General features: G+C 47.6%; 6 protein-coding genes across 6 annotated transcripts; 3 read left to right on the forward strand and 3 right to left on the reverse strand.

Moving 5' to 3' along the window:
- Positions 1-48: 48 nt before the first annotated feature.
- AGABI2DRAFT_202393 (hypothetical protein) lies at positions 49-3,416 on the forward strand. The gene is made up of 3 exons (XM_006459860.1): positions 49-115; positions 166-533; positions 590-3,416. Exons 1-3 carry the CDS (start codon positions 85-87, stop codon positions 3,359-3,361), a joined length of 3,171 nt encoding a protein of 1,056 aa, XP_006459923.1. The 5' UTR covers positions 49-84; the 3' UTR covers positions 3,362-3,416.
- Positions 3,417-3,655: 239 nt separating this feature from the next.
- On the reverse strand, positions 3,656-4,533 carry AGABI2DRAFT_149893 (hypothetical protein; the record flags this gene model as incomplete). The annotated part of the gene is made up of 6 exons (XM_006459861.1): positions 3,656-3,685; positions 3,738-3,940; positions 4,002-4,039; positions 4,094-4,233; positions 4,292-4,345; positions 4,396-4,533. The coding sequence occupies 6 exons, from the start codon at positions 4,531-4,533 to the stop codon at positions 3,656-3,658; spliced, it is 603 nt and encodes a 200-aa protein (XP_006459924.1).
- An 835-nt stretch (positions 4,534-5,368) lies between these two features.
- Positions 5,369-8,036, reverse strand: AGABI2DRAFT_191709 (hypothetical protein; the record flags this gene model as incomplete). The annotated part of the gene is made up of 15 exons (XM_006459862.1): positions 5,369-5,965; positions 6,017-6,023; positions 6,085-6,119; positions 6,172-6,403; positions 6,454-6,587; positions 6,644-6,747; positions 6,800-7,023; positions 7,070-7,104; positions 7,155-7,192; positions 7,244-7,330; positions 7,385-7,401; positions 7,450-7,561; positions 7,616-7,710; positions 7,762-7,826; positions 7,880-8,036. Coding segments are annotated over 15 exons (1,474 nt in total), but the record flags the coding sequence as incomplete, so codon positions are not given.
- A 1,062-nt stretch (positions 8,037-9,098) lies between these two features.
- AGABI2DRAFT_191710 (hypothetical protein) lies at positions 9,099-10,398 on the forward strand (the record flags this gene model as incomplete). Its single annotated transcript, XM_006459863.1, has 6 exons — positions 9,099-9,112; positions 9,166-9,258; positions 9,308-9,541; positions 9,593-9,889; positions 9,939-10,234; positions 10,287-10,398. Coding segments are annotated over exons 3-6 (936 nt in total), but the record flags the coding sequence as incomplete, so codon positions are not given.
- Positions 10,393-14,814, forward strand: AGABI2DRAFT_191711 (hypothetical protein). The gene is made up of 18 exons (XM_006459864.1): positions 10,393-10,496; positions 10,544-10,604; positions 10,659-10,910; positions 10,969-10,988; positions 11,048-11,113; positions 11,168-11,250; positions 11,304-11,450; positions 11,504-11,610; positions 11,670-11,760; positions 11,812-12,042; positions 12,092-12,827; positions 12,886-12,954; positions 13,002-13,198; positions 13,250-13,582; positions 13,634-13,832; positions 13,882-14,414; positions 14,471-14,599; positions 14,655-14,814. The coding sequence occupies exons 3-18, from the start codon at positions 10,831-10,833 to the stop codon at positions 14,679-14,681; spliced, it is 3,048 nt and encodes a 1,015-aa protein (XP_006459927.1). The 5' UTR covers positions 10,393-10,496; positions 10,544-10,604; positions 10,659-10,830; the 3' UTR covers positions 14,682-14,814.
- Positions 14,815-15,127: 313 nt separating this feature from the next.
- Positions 15,128-18,249, reverse strand: AGABI2DRAFT_184434 (hypothetical protein). The gene is made up of 4 exons (XM_006459865.1): positions 17,785-18,249; positions 17,235-17,631; positions 16,857-17,177; positions 15,128-16,803 (listed from the first exon to the last, which is right to left on the reverse strand). The coding sequence occupies exons 1-4, from the start codon at positions 18,188-18,190 to the stop codon at positions 15,816-15,818; spliced, it is 2,112 nt and encodes a 703-aa protein (XP_006459928.1). The 5' UTR covers positions 18,191-18,249; the 3' UTR covers positions 15,128-15,815.
- Between the last annotated feature and the right edge of the window lie 153 nt (positions 18,250-18,402).

Consider the following 18,402-nt stretch of genomic DNA (forward strand, 5'->3'; position numbering starts at 1 on the left):
ACATGCCGTGATGCAGTTCAATGCGAATTAGAATTAGACTCCGCCTGTCCCTGTCCATCCTTCCACCTCAAATTTCTAGTCCTCATGGTGGCCGCCGGCTCCATCACCGTTGCAGGTACGTGCGTTTCTGCGCCCCTTATCTCTGACTTCAATAACGCGGTCTAGTTCGAGTGCGGCCGCCCACATCCTGGGAAGCAGCTCGCTTGCCTGAACCCTGCTATGAAACGTCCTTCCGAGGTGATGGTGCCCTTTCCACACCCGCTAAAGTCGTCAACTCCGCACCATTACGAGATATCGTCCAAATAGTTGACGATCGAATTATATGTTTTGACCCAGATGAGAAAGATAAGGCCCGAGCATTTATGGAGCGAGGCTTCCTTCCCCCTGGTACAAAACGATACAAAGACAAGCGGTTCATGTTTGACCGCGTGTTTAGACATGAAGCTCGACAGACCGAAGTATACGAGTCCACCTCTCAGCCCCTCCTTGCAAGACTCCTAGATGGATACAACGCAACAGTCTTTGCATATGGCGTGAGCTCCATTTTTCCTAAGAGGACTACCCGGAAGTTCATCCAGCTATTACCCAGGCAACTGGTTGCGGTAAAACGCACACAATCAGTGGAACAGAGTCCGATCCTGGTATTATCTACCTCACCATGGCGGATCTATTTCAGCGTATCGAAGACCGTAAAGAGGAATGGAATGTCGAAGTCCTGGTCACTTTCTTGGAAATCTACAACGAGGAGATTCGAGACCTTTTGGCAGAGTCTGGTTCTCATCAACCTCGTGGTGGGCTAGCAATCAGGGAGGACAAAACAGTCAAAGTCGTGGGATTAGTAGAATTGAAGCCACGCAGTGCAGAGGAAGTTAAACAAATCGTACTACTGGGAAATTCTCGTCGAACACAAAGTCCTACTCATGCCAATGAGACCAGTTCACGATCACACGCTGTCCTCCAAGTACACATTGCACAGTCACCAAGGACTGCATCGGTCAAAGAAGAACGGACGATGGCAACTTTGTCCATAATTGACTTGGCAGGTAGCGAGCGAGCTGCTGCAACAACGAACATGGGTCAAAGAATGGTGGAAGGTGCAAACATTAATAAATCCCTTCTGGCCCTTGGTAATTGCATCAACGCACTCTGCGAGAGTGGAGGCGCAATGCGTCATGTCCCTTATCGTAACAGCAAATTGACGCGTTTACTCAAGTTTTCCCTTGGAGGAAATTGTAAAACAGTCATGATCGTCTGTATCGCACCGACATCTGCCCACTTTGACGATACTCACAACACTCTGGTTTACGCCGAACGGGCCACGAAAATCAAGACTAAGGTTGTGACCCGAAATGTCGTCAACGTCGACCGTCATGTTGGTCGTTATGTAGAAGCTATCAATCGCCTCAATCTCGAAGTTGCTGAACTCAAGGAGAAGCTTTCCGGTAAACGACAACTTGAAACTGATAGCCAGAGACGCAAGGCTACCGAGGCAAAAGCTGAAGTCGAACGAGCACGAGAAGACGTTCGTGCTAAAGTGGAGCAGACTAAAAACTCCATCGTGGATGGCGCCATATGTTCTGGAAAATTGTCCGTGGCAAAGGCCAAGCTTGCGGCAATCCGGAACCGTCTTGGACAGCTCGCGTCTACCGACACTGTGCCAGGAGATGTTGAAGCAGAACGGGGCCTCTTGCGAGCTATGGCAGAAATCGAGGAGGATGCCATCAAACCCAGCTCAGTGCTCAATGTCAGGCTTCGACGCTCATCAAATTCGAGCGCGATGTTCGACGCAACAATGAAAGCAGTATCCGAGCGTAAATCGGAAAAACTTGATGAGCCAAGCGTTGGACTCGTCAAGCTTGAAACCCTATTACGTCGCGCGGAAATGGAGAAGTTCAAGGCAGAAGGGGAGCGAGATGCTTTGAACGAGTCAATGGAAGATATGGCGAGCGTCATTGTGAAACTAGTCGGGATGCTGGGACGATGTAGTGTGGTGATCGGTAATGCGGCGAATGCGCTTAAAACGAACGACGACCATGATACCAGTCCGCCACCAGTGAAGGAAATTGGAGGACTACTCCAAAATGTTAAGCAAACTAACGATGCTACATTCAAAAATCTCCTCGGGCATTCAACGGAGTCGTATGCATTGGCGGACACGAGTGCCCTCAATACAGCCGTCAATCATTTCCAAATCTATAATTCATCGTTTTCTAGACGTTCAAGCTCAGGTCCTGCGGCTTTGGAAGCTGCTCACGCCGAGAAACGTGGTTCACGGAGGTTGTCAGCTTATGGAGCGAATCAGTCCGCTTCACCTCGCCGCTCCCATCGTACCCCACGCAAGTCCTTACGCTCTAGTCTTACCTCACAACCCTACAGACGGGCGTCCGACAAGGAGCGCAAAGGAGCCAAGCCCAACAAAAGTGTGCAATGGCGGGATGAAGCCGGTGGAGACCTCATAGAGGAAGAAACCAAGCACCCGATACAGCCGCCAGTAGTGGTCAACGTTACTCCTGCAAGTCCAGGTGAAGATTTATTCAGCCCGCCAAAACCCACATCGAAAGATGAGTTGTTGTCGGTCCCTCCTCGACCTTCATCTGCTCTGGGTTCCGAAAGCGATTGGGAGGACGAGGTCGAAAAGGTCGATGACTCCTCCAATGCTAGTGCATCATTCCTATTTCGCGGCTCTTCGCGCGATATAAAACCTTCATCTTTGGCTTTACGTCCTCCTTCAGCCAAACGTTCGCGACCAAGTCGACTCGATCCTAGTTTCCTCAAGTCTCGTGGTGGAAGCTCTGGGCTTGCAAGTTTGGCAGAAGATGATGAATTTGATATTGGGTCTGAGCGCCGAGGAAGTCCTCTGTCGAACATGGATATGAATGCGACGGACGAGATGGATACACTTCACGTGCCTAAAGGTCGAAGGAGGAATGACCCGGCAAGTCCAGCACGTCGAGTGCCTTCCTCGCCTAGCAAGAATCACCTTTCATCTTCGATGTTTGGTAATAAACGTGCTAGTGGTGCCAATGAAAGTCGACGTAGGTCGAATATTGGGCCATTGAGGATGGAAAAGACCCGTAGGAGGTCAAGCATGATGCATACTTTGGATTCCTCCACTGGTGGAGAGAGTGCTTCGGCTGGACCGATGAAATCTTCAGGCGCACGAAGAATGCTCATGGCCAGTCCTAAAAAGAGGACAAAGAGAGCTTCGTTGACCCGGACAACCAGTGCTTCGACGACGAAACGGGCGATGAACGTGGGCCCTTCGGCTTCTTCGTCAATGGCACCACCAAGTGTAGATCCAAATGGGAGCATGGAGATTAGTATTAGTGGTGGCAAAATTCCGAGGCCCTCCTGGAGATGAGGGATAATTATTGAATTTCACTGTTCACGTTTAATGGCGCATCGTCTATGATTTCGGTTTTGTTTGAATTCACCCTCTTTTTAATTCCATGTATTCTTTGTATTCAACCCTATGCATTACTCTGTTTATTCATTAGTAACTATACCCATGGTAACTTACCGTGCCATCTGTAGTCGTATGCCGGACTTTTTATATGTATCGTGAACTTTAAGCTTTCGAATACTTGTGAAATAAATAATATAACGCCAACGCAACTCCGATTTGAAATAGAAGACATATTAGGCAGCATGTAATCTAAATTATACGCTTTACCTCGAAGAAAGACTTGAAAAATGAATGAGGACTCGCATTTGGCGAGCAGGGATTTAAAGCATACCTTGAGGTAATATATCTGCCACGCGACCACTGAGAATATCACAATGGCCTGCAACACTGACCACCACTTGACGCGAGCATTTGTCGATTCAGCGGTATTCCGGTGCGTTCGTTCACGAACAACGATATATTCTTGTTCGTCTTTTACAGTGAGAAGGCCGATTGAAAGAGAGCGAATTTCGCGCTCAATTGGAGCAACGGCCTCTGGATTGTTGAGTTCAATATAAGAATTACGAAGATTAGATTAGAGTGTTGTTGATCTTACCGTCTTCGTCGATATAAATGACACCATGCACGTTGAAACTGTGTAAACCTGATGAATGGCGGGAAAGAGATACTGAGACGGGTTTTGCGTACCTGACAATCTTGTCCGCGATAGCGCTCATTTGATTAGAGAAGCAGTATTCGTGCCTGCCGTCTGCTTCTGCTGTTATTGAAAGGGAGCCTGTATCTTGACGAATGTGTTTTCCAAGGACTTTGTCATTAGGTCCTGTAAGCTGTCGCATGATTACCTTTCAGTAATATGAAGCAGGGGCGAGATGAAGAGAGGCGAACCCAGAAGTCGATATCTAGATGGCCACCTCCGCCAACTTGATAAGACACAGTCATCTACGAGCAAATAAGTCGTGTGCAAACCCCAAGTTGGTTAGGACACCTACTTTGTCGTGTACATGCAAGTCCTCGAAGAAACATTCTTTTTTGCCTGCAGGGACTTCGATTGAATGGGCAGAAGTTATTCGTGGAAAAATGAGGAGAACGGCAAGGATGGCGGATAGGGTATAGAGGAGCCTGGACATGGCAGTGGCGGGGGCGAGCGTTGGGTGGCGGTGCCAAATGAGCTGGAGGGCCGAGGAAGTTCGCACGGTGGCGGAGATGGCCTGGATTTGATTTTCTCGATCAAGTGGCAGCAATCTACATCTTCCCTGCCCTCCCACCCATCACCCAACCCCAATGTCCTCCGAAACTCCCCAGGCCCTCGCCCCAAGAGTACGTGTCTTTTCCGGAGCCATGCCGTCTTTCCTGTTCGACTCTATTGCTAACATCGCTTTTATCTGCGGCAACAGGATGAAGAGGCAGACGTCCACTTCGAGCCCGTAATCAAACTCACCGAGCAGGTAGACACAAAAACCCTCGAGGAAGATGAAGACGTCACCTTCAAAATGTGTGTATCACTCCCGGTGATCAGGCTCATCTCTTATCGCCACACGATTTGAATCCACTCACATGCAGCTTTATCTAGGCGTGCTAAACTCTTTCGTTTCGATTCTCCCTCTTCTGAATGGAAAGAAAGAGGTACCGGAGATGTGAAGCTCTTATCACACAAAGAAACAAAGAAAGTCAGGCTTGTCATGCGAAGAGATAAGACTTTGAAAGTCTGTGCCAATCATTATGGTGCGCCCTCTACTTCATTCCACGCAATGAATTGCGATTCTCAAAATTTACGAAATAGTCTCCAGTGAAATGAAGCTACAACCCAATATTGGGTCTGATAGAAGTTGGGTCTGGAAGGTTGGAGCAGACTATGCCGAAATTCCTGCCACTCCTGAGACTCTCGCAATACGGTTCGCTAATTCTGATAGTGAGTTTGACGATTGCGCACCATCCGAGGAAACTAAGTTGTAATGTCACCAGATGCTGCTCAATTCAAGACTGCTTTTGAGGAGGCTCAAAAATCCAATGTAGAATTGTCAGGCACAGCTACCCAGCCAGCAGATGACAAGGCAGAGGAGAAGGAGGAGAAGGCAGAGGAGGCAGAGGAGAAAAAGGAGGATGCGGAGGAGAAAGCAGAGAAGGCCGAAGAACCAGAGGCGGCGGCAGATACCGAGAGAAAGGAAGAGCAGACAGAGGAAAAGAAGGATTGAGTCCTCTATTTGATATCTATGGTTTTTGTTGCCGCTCTGCTCTTTTCTTTCCTCCCACATAACTCAACTTGTTGAATCGATATATGTGTCAATGATAATCGCGTTTGAACCCTCACATACTATGTTCCTTAGCTTGAATTGCACAAGTACAACGAAAATGAGCCTGCAAGAATGAATGTATCGCGTGTCGATCCAGAGGTATTTGGTACGCCATCGCCGTGGAAAGCATCGTATATCATTTCTTGCCCTTTTTGTTCTCTTCAGCGGCCCAAGCCTCCCAAAATGCGACTCCTTGGCCTTTCTTCCAATACCCTGCTGAAGCAGTCCCCTTCACCACGTCTTCTGTGATAAGAACATGGCATATGTCCTATAGATCAAATTAGACTAAGCCAAAATCGTATTCTTCAGTATGACTCACCGATCCCCTGCAAAAACGCGAAATAAATCAATTTGGTCTACTCATAAATTAAAGAATGTAAGACGTACGGCACTTCATACATGGGCTCAAGTAGCAAAGTCTCCTGGATCGGTGCATAAGTTTTAATGACGCGTCTTTATTGACGGAAAACCCACCATGATCCCTCGTAAGCCGCGAGCACCACCGCCACGGGCGGCAGCCTTTGCACAGATTTCATCAACAGCGGCATTCGTGAACCGAAGTTCAACTCCGGAATACCCAAAAAGAGCTTGATACTGCGACATTAAGGAACCTTTGACATCCATTAATATGCATCGTAGGTCTGACACCGTGAGGGGAGCTAGCGTGGTAATAGAGGGTAATCGAGAAATGAACTCGGGTATGAAGCTGATATAATGTTGTCATTGGTGGCGAAAGTGTAACCTCTCTGGACGCACCCAAATTTGATGAGATCTGATGATTCTAGATGGTCAAGGACGCCTGTGGACACCTTTCGATTTGATGTGAAAAAGGGGAGCTGCCGAGGTAACTCGAAGGATTGAGCCCCTAGATTTGCTGTAAAGCCAATTGACTGCAAATCATCCATCACTTGAAGGCCGACAACCGGTTGAACTATGAGGGACCTACGCCTTTTGCAACCCGCTGTTTAATGATATCTTCTAGACCGACAAATGCACCGCTGAGTATGAATAACACATTTGAAGTGTCTATGCTATAAACATCGGATTTCGCTGGGAAGAAGATGAGTCACACTGAATTGGCTGAATGACCTGAGTGTCGTACTTGTGGCTATATGAGGTGCACGATGACCACTTCTCGGATGTGTCCCCGGGGGTGAAACCTCAGCAGCAGCACCCTTGGATTGAACGGACACAATTGAACCCTCCATCATGCGCAATAGAGCCTGTTGTACACCTTCACCACCAACGTCGCGTGATGTGTCGGTACCAACTCCGCTGGATTTCCTTGCAATTTTATCGACTTCATCTATATAAACAATTCCCATACTACAGCGCATCAAATAATGAGCTGATAATACTGGGTTAAACTCACCTGGCTCGCACAGGGTCCCAGTTAGCCGCTTGGAGCTAAAAAGGGCGTCTAGAACACTAACATGTGACATTCCAGGCTCGCTTACCAGTCGTTGGATAGCCATATCGACGTCTTCTCCTACATCTAGGCATAGTCAGTAGAATGTTATGGCTCGCGAATCCAATCATATCTTACACCCAGCTTGTGTAAAGGAAGTGGCATCGCTCACAGAAAACGGAACATCCAATATCCTGGCGAGCGTTTTGGCTAACAAAGTCTTCCCTACGTTCAACATGAGTTTCCCGCATGATTTAAGTCTCGATGAACGCGACACACCTGAACCAGTTGGGCCACTTTAAATAAGTTAGGGAGCGCATTGATGGATACAAAGACACACGCACACCACTAGAACATTACTCTTTTCGAACAGAGGAATCCGTTGCGTGGGTTGGAAAGTTGCACCCGTCAACCGTCGCATTGGCCGCACGCGAGCGGAAGTAATACCATTATTTACTATACGGATCTTGCATGTTATTGCATGGTTCACAAGAAAAGGATATTACGTACAATCCAAAGACCCATCGGGTTCAACATCTCGTTCTAACTTGTCTTCCTCCAAAATTGAAATGTTGGCACGTACTCGACTATAGTGATTGTAAACACTTGAGATAAAGGGTTAGAGGCATATCATCGACTTAAAGAATCCTGCTCACGCCACAGAGAGTACTTTCTTCGCATTTTCTTGTCCAACAACGAATTGATTCAGGTATCGTACCAGCTACTCCATTCCAAAATCAATTTTATATCACAGTCTCGCAGCAATTGACATACCTCGCGAGGTGTTGCTAAGCCATAGGCTGGTAAATCTGCTTCAACAAAGCTAAATTCGGGTTGCTGATACTGTTCGTCCTGTGGTTGGGTCCGAACGTGTCTGACGAATAAACGAAGAGACCGGGCGTTTCTTGCAACGTTATGTCGTAAAAGCATGATTAATGTACAATCGTTGATTGAACCTCAAATCCAGGGAGAGGTAAAAAAAAAAGCAACGGGCGAGACCGAAGGTGAGTGACTGGGAAACACAGTCAGGTCAGAGAGTTGATCAGAATGAGCCAAGAATAGACAAACAAGCTGGACCACGCCGGTGGCAGTGTTGCATTCTACTTCACTTCGACGACATTGAAACCATGGGCCGTCATGATTCGCGCTCAAGGTCCCCTCGAAGGTATGATGCAGTCGACGGTGATGAGCGAGAATACCGCCTAACCAGACAAGACAGGAGGTCACAAAAATACGACGATAATGCCAACGACTCTTACCGGAGCAGACGTCACAGAAGCAGAAGTAGGGATGGACGGGATAATCCCAAAGATGCGGGTGAGTCGTCTAGACGCAAGAGAGGCAGAGAAAGGAGTAGGAGCCCAGAGGGGAGTCGGGAAGGGAAGGACAGGAAGTCAGTATCCATAATTCTTCTCAGTTACTTGAACTCATTATTCTCTCAGGCGGAAACGAGATAAATCAGAAGACAGAAAAGCTAGAAAGGCAGAGAAGAAACGTATAAGAGAGGAAGAAGAGGCCCGTCAAGTTGCCGAGCTCAGCTCGTACAGCACAACGGATAACCCTTTCCACGACGTTAACCTTGGTCAACAATTCCGCTGGCACAAGAAAACTGAGAAAGAACGGAAAGAGGGTCTAACCCTTGCTGAGGCTCAAAGGCGGGATGCCATCCGACGCCAGGAAGCCAAAGAGGAACTGGAACGGCTGAACAGGCGTAGGGCTCAAAGAGAAGAGGAACAAAGATTGCGCGAGGAAGAAGAATCGCGCATGCAGCGTCTGCAGGACTCTGTGCAAATGTCTGAATGGCTTTCAAAAGAGGGTGACTTCCAACTTGAACAAGAGAAAAAGAGGGCTGCTATTCGCATCAAGGAGAAACGAGCCAAAGCCATTGACTTCCTTGCTCTCAATTTGAAATACGTTAACCCTCCTGCAGCTAAGGAAGACGAGGCCGAGGAGGATGAAGCCACTGGCCTTGAAATTGACTTGGATGAACCATACAAGATATTTGATGTATGCCCTTCCTTCCTTACTCATTATAAGAGTTTTTCTGATAGCCCCAACAGAACCTTACTTCTCAACAGACCGATGAACTTCATGAGGACATCGAAAATTATCTTGCCCTCGAAACGGATTCGACACACATTGATTTCTGGACTGTCAGTGAACCTTACATTCTCCGAAACTCGAAATTCATCTTTTTTTCAGCATATGATGGTCGTCTGCAAAGATCACCTGGAGAGGGTGAAGGACAGTGACCGTATTGGTTTTGAAGGTACTGCAGCAGTCGAATCAGAAGTGACAGCTCTCTTGGCTGGAAAATCCTATGACGATTTGGCTTCTCTGCAAAGAAGAATTCAAGACAAACTAACTAGCGGAGAACCAATTGATACCGATTACTGGGAAAATCTTTTAAAAAAACTGCTGGTTTGGAAAGCAAAGGTGAAATGTTTCCGTAACCTGGCTAGTAGCCCAATACTAATTCATTCTTAGGCTAAGCTCAAGAGTTTCCATGAGGTTGTCGTTCGAAATCGTCTTGAACAGCTCAGAAAGCGACAGCGGGACGAGGCACTGCAAGCACAAGAGGAGCTTCTTGCAGGAGTTGCCAGGGCGGCTTCCAAGAAAGTTAGCCTCGTCATACCGGTTGACGTCAAAGGAACCGAAGAGGTCGGTGAAGAAATCGAGCCGTATGATAGGGCGATGAGCCCAGAATTGATTGACATTGCCAAACTACGAGGAGAGGAAAGGGATGTTGACATCATTTCGGCGGTGGATGACCTTCGCAACATCGTAGGTCGACCTCTCTCTGGAAAGATAGGCGTACTTATTCTTCTTATAGATTCAACAACGTCGTACCGTTGCTGCTACGCGGTACGTTCCGAAGGTTACACAAGAAATGACCGAAATGCAGGTTGAAGATACACCTGGAAACGTTGACCTTGCTTCCGAAGCTCTGTACCGTGCAGAGGCTGAAAGAGAACTAGACGAGGAGGAAGAGTTATTCAATCTCGAGGAGAATATAACGCGTACCACAAGTTACAACTGGGAAGACAAATACCGACCTCGAAAGCCCCGCTACTTCAACCGTGTCCATACAGGCTACGAATGGAACAAGTACAATCAAACTCATTATGAGTCCGTTGCCTCTAATTCAGTCTTACTTTTATTATGACTCATGTTGCATCAGCGTCGATAACCCGCCTCCCAAAGTCGTTCAGGGATATAAATTCAATATCTTCTATCCAGATCTCATCGACAAGTCGAAAGCTCCTACATACAAGATTATCAAAGAACCGGGTAATGATGAAACCGTTCTGCTACATTTTAGTGCCGGACCGCCATACGAGGACGTAGCATTCCGTATAGTAAACCGAGAATGGGAGTTCTCCCATAAAAGGTATGACACTCTTGCAATGCTATTCACAGATGCTCATTCCATCATAGAGGGTTCAGAAGTGCCTTTGACCGCGGGTGCTTATCACTCTGGTTCAACTTCAGGCGCAATGTGAGTATTCTTGAGGTGGCCGCACCAACTTGTGCTGACGAATGTTCTCTCCAGTTCTATCGCAAATAGTCGGCGATGCGATTAGTCATAGATTACTATCACCTGATCCTGTGTCATTTATCGCGATGCACCGTACATAGCTACAAAGTAGACCCATCTGTTACTCAACTGACCATCTTCTTCAATCCTTCTTAATTACATACCACCGAGAAAGCGCGAATTTGAAATGGCAGCGCCCGCAAGCCTTGGACAACAAATGGATATCGACGAGGCAGCTATCGATGAGGGCTTGTACTCGCGTCAACTGTGAATAGCCTTCTAACCGTTTTCTTGTGATCACTTGCTAAACCGCCGATTTCACTAGATATGTACTTGGACATGAAGGTATGCGGATTATACGGTGTAGAAGGCACTCAATATCGATTTTCACTTGCATTAATTAGCCATGAAACGAATGGCGGCATCAAATGTTCTGATAGTAGGGTTGCAAGGACTGGGAGTAGAAATTGGTGCGCTTGGGAGAATTCTTGGAGCTCGCTCATCGTCTGACTCGGCGCATATAGCCAAAAACATCATTCTTGCTGGTGTTAAATCTGTCACGCTATACGACCCCGAGCCCGTCGCCTTACAGGATCTATCTTCACAGGTATGTGGCGTCTTGCCTTACTTCGAGCTGCTTTTGATTAAATTAAATCACAGTTCTTCCTCCGACAAGAGGATATTGGCAAACCCAGAGCTGCGGTCACTCTTCCTCGCCTTGCTGAACTCAACGCCTATGTCCCAGTACGAGACTTGGGAGGCCAGGCTGGACAGCATATCAGTGTTGACTTGATCCAAGGATTCCAAGTACGCTCTCTCAAAATGCTGCTCTAACATGTACCGACCCCGTCCCCGAATAGGTTGTCGTGTTGTGTGGAGTTCCACTAGAAAAACAGCTGGAAATCAATGACTGGACGCATCAAAATGGCGTGCATTTCGTTGCAACTGAGACTCGTGGATTATTTGGGTGCGTTGCTGCATTCATACGTGCGGTATCATCAGCTATTAAACTCATGGTTGATTCAGCTCCGTCTTCAATGACTTCGGCCCTCGATTCACCTGCGTGGATGCTACTGGAGAACAACCATTGTCCGGAATGATCGTGTCAGTGGATAAGGTGCGCTCATCGACTTGCCTTCTTCCGCTGGTAACTAAACAAAGTTTGTAGGACAAGGAAGCACTCGTTACCTGCTTGGATGAGACTCGACATGGCCTCGAAGATGGGGATTTTGTGACTTTCACCGAGGTGCAAGGAATGACCGAACTAAACAATTGCGAACCCAGGAAAGTGACTGTAAAGGGCCCATATACATTCACGATTGGCGATACTTCTGGTTACGATAATTACAAGACGGGGGGCATCTTTTCACAAGTCAAGATGCCTAAATTTATTGACTTTGTGAGTACTTAACCGTCCCTTGTGCTATGCGATCCTGACAGGGGGCCAGAAATCCTTGAGGCAGGCGTTGAAGGAACCGGAGTATTTTATCACAGATTTTGCCAAGTTCGACCGTCCGTCGATACTCCATGCTGGCTTCCAAGCCCTTTCCCAGTTTCGTCAAAGGAAAGGCAGGCTTCCGCGACCGAGAAATGCTGAGGACGCTGCAGAAGTTGTGGCTCTAGCTAAAACTATTGATGCTGACGCAGACGAGAAGATCTTGACGGAGCTGTCATACCAAGCATCTGGTGATATTGCGCCTATGAATGCTGTCATTGGCGGCTTCGTTGCGCAAGAGGTGCTCAAGGCTTGCTCTGCTAAGTTCCACCCCATGGTTCAGAACATGTATTTCGACTCTCTGGAGTCTATGCCGACCGAAGTGCCGACTGAGGCTGACGTACAACCTGTCGGATCAAGATATGATGCCCAAATTGCTGTGTTCGGTAAATCGTTTCAACAAAAGATTGCCAACTTCCGCGAGTTTTTGGTTGGAGCTGGTGCAATCGGATGCGAGATGCTCAAGAACTGGAGTATGATTGGCCTTGCATCGGGCCCCAGAGGAATAATTCATGTCACGGATTTGGACACTATTGAGAAGTCTAATCTCAATCGACAATTTTTGTTCAGACCCAAGGATCTGGGCAAGTTTAAGTCAGAAGTAGCCGCTTCAGCCGTGGCCGATATGAACCCTGATCTTTCTGGGAAAATACTCTCCAAGCAAGAGCCCGTCGGCCCCGATACAGAGAGTAAGTAGTCGCTGACCCAGTGATTACTGAGGGTTTTCACCAGTTGTTTGTCCAACAGAGATCTACGACGAAGCTTTCTTTGACGGCATTGATGGTGTGACCAATGCTCTCGATAATATTAAAGCTCGTGAGTGGGTTAAATCTTATCTCCGACTTATACTCAAGGACATTCAGGCTTATACATGGATCAACGCTGCGTCTTCTACAGAAAGGCTCTACTAGATTCTGGCACATTGGGTACAAAGGGAAATACCCAGGTTATCATTCCTGACGTAACGGAATCATATGCTTCGTCCCAAGACCCTCCAGAAAAGGAGACACCCTCATGCACGATCAAGAACTTCCCAAACGCCATCAACCATACTATTGAAGTTTGTCATACGATACTTAATCCCTATCGTTTTCGCTGATATTAGCTCTAGTGGAGTCGCATGCAGTTTGACAGTCTCTTCGTTAAGCCCGCACAAGCGGTTAATGCTTACCTTTCGGAACCTAATTACCTCGAGAGTAACCTCAAGTTTTCTGGCCAACAGAAAGAGCAAATTGAACAATTGACTTCGTTCCTTGTCACCAACAAACCTTTGACATTCGAAGAATGCATTGTTTGGGCACGATTACAATTTGAGCGTGACTACGGCAACGACATCCGCCAGCTCTTGTTTAGTCTCCCAAAAGATGCCGTTACAAGCACTGGCCAGCCATTCTGGAGCGGGCCAAAGAGAGCACCTGATCCATTGACATTCGATTCGAATGATGTAAGTGGTTGGTTATCCATGATGATATGCCAAATATTGATATTTTTGCAGCCTACTCACCTTGCATACATTATCTCCGCCGCCAACCTGCATGCATTTAACTATGGTTTACGGGGTGATACTGACCCGGCCTTGTTCCGCAAAGTTGCGGACACTGTTATCGTCCCCGAGTTCACACCCAGGAGCGGGGTCACCATTCAGATCAGTGACAGCGATCCTGTACCACAACAAGGTCAGGCATCAGCGGCAGGTCAGTTTTATATTGTTGTTGGTTTATCCCTCTACTCATTTTTCTACAGACACCGAGATTGAAAATCTCATCGCCCAATTACCAGCACCTGCTTCATTGGCTGGCTACCGATTGAGCCCTGTCGAGTTCGAGAAGGACGACGACACTAATCATCATATCGACTTCATCACTGCTGCCTCTAATCTGCGTGCCATGAACTATGGCATCAACCCAGCGGATCGCCATAACACCAAACAAATTGCTGGTAAGATTATTCCTGCAATCGCAACCACTACCTCCCTTGTTACCGGCCTCGTTTGTCTTGAGCTTTTCAAGATTATCGATGGCAAAACGAAGTTAGATGATTATAAAAATGGCTTTGTTAACCTTGCATTACCTTTCTTCGGCTTCTCGGAGCCCATCGCCGCACCCAAGCACAAGTATGGTAACACGGAGTGGACGCTCTGGGACCGTTTCGTCTTTGATAATAACCCGACGCTGCAAGACATTGTTTCTTGGTTCCGCACGAACCATAACCTTGAAGTTGGAATGGTCAGTCAGGGTGTTAGCATGTTGTGGAGCTCGTTCGTCGGCAAGAAAAAGGTAATTCTTTCAGGTGACATTTCCCTCAGCGTCGGCACTCATTCACTTGCCTGTAGAGCCAAGAACGGTTGCCACTCAAATTCAGTAACCTCGTCGAACTTGTTAGTAAGAAGCCCATTCCACCTCACGTTAAGCAGCTCGTCACGGAAGTCATGGTTTCGGATGAAGATGGCGAGGATGTCGAGGTGAGAAATCTATGCAGGATTTCCATTAACCTTATGCTGACCAATGGATGTTTAGGTTCCATTCCTTGTTGTCCGCATCTGAAATTGCATCTGCATTTACAGTCGTATCGCTTTTCAATTTTTCTTACAAACTGTCATTAGAGATATAGCGACCCGCTGTTTGTATTAGTGTACTTGAGGAAACTTCTATCATATTCGAGCCTCACGAGAAAACGACGCATGGAATATCGTGAAGACAGAGACAAAAACATGTATTGCAACCCAATCTGGTCAAATAACGAATACCAACTGAGCTACGCATATCTACTTACCTACGGGAGATGGGAACACTGAAGCGGAGTAAATGTGAAGGAAAAACTAGGGCTGAGAAAAGGCGTATCAGACAGCGAAAAGGCGTATCGGATATGAAAGGTTAGATCATAAATGAAGTATGAGGTCGCAGCTATGGGATAAGAGACCGAAGTAATGGTCAAATAGCGAAGAGATGAAGCGAAGTAGTAAAGGCGTCAGGGAAAATAAGTTTTTTTGAGGCATTTGTATAGGCTATATATCAAAAGTAGGATAATAAGATGTTGCCTGGTTCGAAAGCGATGAACAGTCAAAAATGAATATCCTTGGTAGTTGTTGAGAAAGAGATCGATGATGAGTGCAAAGCCAAACGTTATGGCTGTTAAAGAGAAACACAACAATTAGTTGACGAGATCATAAATACTGGGCTCGGTGAACCAAGGCCAAAGTCGAAAGCAGTCCAAGAACACATCTCAACAGTTTTGGGAGAAAGGTGAAGAGGATCTGAAACCCAGCACGACAAGAATCGCCGGGTCAGCGTCACTCTCACGGAGGGTGTGAGGAACGTCTCAGCCTATGCAAGGGCCTTGTATAAACAAGGTGAGAATGGCGATGAGATATTCGAAGAGAGAATTGGTGTTGATAATGCGTCCTTCGTAGAGTGATGGTCCATGGTTCCCATGCCAGACGTCGGAGAAGAGGAAAGACGGGAAATGCTATGAAAACACGTGAAGACGAACAGCAAATGATGAACCGATATTCACAGGCTAGTGGGAATAGTACACGCCATAAGGCAAAAGAGGAAACAGAAAATAGACCATCGACTGTGGCCGGATGTAGTGTAGTGACAGAGGAAAGAGACAGAAACGAGTCGAAATCTATTTGAGTCTTGCGATCTGCACCACATTTTCTCGTGAGGCCATTGGACCTAGGTGCGTAACCAAGTTGTGTGTAAGGCAGGGATGGGTCCGAACGGGGGTATAGCAGGATATGCATGGTTATTGGACCAATGAGGGCCCATTTCGAGAGTTGCGTGCTCATTAGCAGCCACTCGCAAATCACTGCAATGATATTCGAAGATTGTTTGCGAATACGAACGTGCATGGTTGCGCATTTCATGCTGATTATTAGAAAGAGACTGGGAACGAGAGTGAGGCGGCAATGGCACATAGGGGATGCCATACAAATTTTGCGTCATCGCAGGAATGTGCGCGAAATCTTGAGCATAACCTTGGGGTACCTTGACAGGCATGTACATGGCAAGGCTCCAGCTCGGATTATAAGGCATGTTGTGGTGTTGAGGGTAGGTCAATGGATATGACATGATATGAGGAGCTTGGACCGCAACGTAGTGTCCGTTAAGACGGTCACGCTCTCGGAGAATGGGCTCATCACCAGCAGGGCTCCACTTAGCAGGGGGTGGTAACTGCTTAGACGGCACGACATCAGCACGCTCCCAAAAATTCTCGACACCGCGAGATGGAACGGGTCCTTCACTCTTGACTGAGTTGCGGACGGATCTGCGCCTCGGAATGTATTCTTCGCGAAGGGGACCGTCCTCATCAAGATCAATCTCAAGTATTTCAGTGGTTTCCAGTTCCTTCTCTACCTTCTCCTTACGACGTTCCTTCAGGCCAATGAAAACCGGTTGGGGAAGATTGGCCGTGAGCAAAATATTGCCTGAAGCGCCCGCAACTTCTTCGATGGTTTTGCGGATGATCGCGTGGGGGTTAGAGCCAGGGCGTGAAATGGGTTGCGGGTGACTTGGAGACGAAAGCGACTTGTGATAGGATAGGAGATGAGCAAGCCATTGGGACCATACGCTACTAGGGACAGATAAGTCATAGGCAAAGACTTCCAATGCCAAAGCCTCCAGTCTGTTAATGACATGAACAGGGACATTGGAGATAGAATGCCTGTAAAGCCAGCTTAGAACCAGGTTACCAAAATCATATATCGTGATGCTTACCATGTCTTGTTGGAAAACGTATGATCATCTAACCATTTGTTTGCCAGCATGCATCCAAGAACAACAAGGCGAAAAGGGGCATTATTCTCCAACCCACACTTTTCGGAGCTCCACGACGGATCTCCCAGTAGGGCAGCACGGAAAACCGCCTCCCTGTTGTATTCAGGGCCTAGAGAAACAGGTCCAAATTGAACTGGGAGCCGAATGATGTACCAGATGGCCAGAAATACAGCCGAAGGTTGCAGCAGCGTGGAGAGTAATAGGGAATGGACCGATACGGCAAGATGCGAAGGCGGTGACGCAGTATATTGCACAGGACACCTGTGAGGTGAAATGAATCAGTTGACCCTTTTAGAGAGTAAACTTGTTGGCACTTACGAATGGGTGACAAAAGACGCAGGTAGACTGAGTCCTGTAGTGCAGACCTTCCAAACATAATCGGCGATCCAATTGGCAAGAGGTTCGGCTAACTTTTTATACTGAACGTTGATAGAAGAAGCAACGGTCTCAGCGGCAGGCAGAGGCTCCTTTGGAACCTCAACTTCTACATTGAAGGCGAAAGGGGCGAAAGTTCCGTTACCTCCGTCTTTAGACTGTCGGAAGGCAGAAGATTGCATAGCCATCTCTCCGGGGTAGATTTTCTCGCAGGAAGGATAGATATGTGCATCTCCAACAGCACGGTCTACGAAAATTCCAAACGGAGTAATAGGACCCAAAGGGCTCGAAACAGGGTCCCCTGGAGATCGGTCTTCATAACCGGGCAAGCAGGTACCGCCTTCATTAAGTGGATGATCGAAAACGGAATCATCTGAAGCAAAACCATTATGATTCTGGTTGGAATGGACGTTATCGATGTCTTCCATCTCTTGTAAAGGAGAACTAGCTGTCCACTGACTCAAATTATCAAGGTGACTATGATCCATGGAACAGTCCGAATCCATGTCGTCGTCGTCGTCGTTGCTGTTGTCCGAAGTGCAGCGAGTGGGTGTAAACCGGTTGAGCAAAGAACGCAAGGGCGGAAGACACGCTTCAGCGTAAGTTCCTTTAATAACCGGCGCGTCACCCGCGGCGGTCAACCCCCGAGGAAAACCCAGTTCGGTAGAATCGACTAGACGTAAATCGTCCTCCCAGATGCGACGTGGCTTTTCTCTACGCCAGGCTGGAAGAGACTTGATCCACTCCTCACGAGTGCTGAATGCCGCAGGAGGGCCCGTGGGGCAGGGAGGAAGGGTACTTGTAAGAGACTGTAGATCAGCGACTTGAGTCTGAGACTGTTTGCGCTTGACCACAGGGTGAGAAGGCGGATTTGAAAAACGGGGAACAGGAACCGGCATCTGAGTGTGGGGAGTAGATTTGAGTCCGGAGCCTTCCGCACTTGTGTGAGAAGACGACCGTGCCCGAACCTACAGAAAGCTCCTGCGTGTGAAAGGAGCGGTGTGGAGTATAGAGAGAGAGGAAGGGGTCGTGAGGTAAGTCGTGAACCAGAGGCGAGAGAGGGCTACTGAAGAGGAGATAGGTATGTTGGCAGACGCACAGCGAAGGCGTG

Source organism: Agaricus bisporus (assembly GCF_000300575.1).
Source record: "Agaricus bisporus var. bisporus H97 unplaced genomic scaffold AGABI2scaffold_4, whole genome shotgun sequence".
Taxonomy (NCBI): domain Eukaryota; kingdom Fungi; phylum Basidiomycota; class Agaricomycetes; order Agaricales; family Agaricaceae; genus Agaricus; species Agaricus bisporus.

Excerpts from the sequence above, each read along its gene's own strand:
- AGABI2DRAFT_184434 (XM_006459865.1), bottom strand. The coding sequence starts at position 18,190 with ATGCCGGTTCCTGTTCCCCGTTTTTCAAATCCGCCTTCTCACCCTGTG. Across the intron at positions 17,632-17,784 it reads CGACGACATGGATTCGGACT|GCGGTACCTGCTTGCCCGGT; the intron begins GTTCCATGGATC and ends CACTTAATGAAG. Across the intron at positions 17,178-17,234 it reads GCGTCTTTTGTCACCCATTC|GTGTCCTGTGCAATATACTG; the intron begins GTAAGTGCCAAC and ends TTCACCTCACAG.
- AGABI2DRAFT_191711 (XM_006459864.1), top strand. The coding sequence starts at position 10,831 with ATGGCAGCGCCCGCAAGCCTTGGACAACAAATGGATATCGACGAGGCA. Across the intron at positions 12,828-12,885 it reads CGTCGGCCCCGATACAGAGA|AGATCTACGACGAAGCTTTC; the intron begins GTAAGTAGTCGC and ends TTTGTCCAACAG. Across the intron at positions 14,415-14,470 it reads CGTTCGTCGGCAAGAAAAAG|AGCCAAGAACGGTTGCCACT; the intron begins GTAATTCTTTCA and ends ACTTGCCTGTAG.
- AGABI2DRAFT_202393 (XM_006459860.1), top strand. The coding sequence starts at position 85 with ATGGTGGCCGCCGGCTCCATCACCGTTGCAG. Across the intron at positions 116-165 it reads CGGCTCCATCACCGTTGCAG|TTCGAGTGCGGCCGCCCACA; the intron begins GTACGTGCGTTT and ends AACGCGGTCTAG. Across the intron at positions 534-589 it reads CAACAGTCTTTGCATATGGC|GCAACTGGTTGCGGTAAAAC; the intron begins GTGAGCTCCATT and ends GCTATTACCCAG.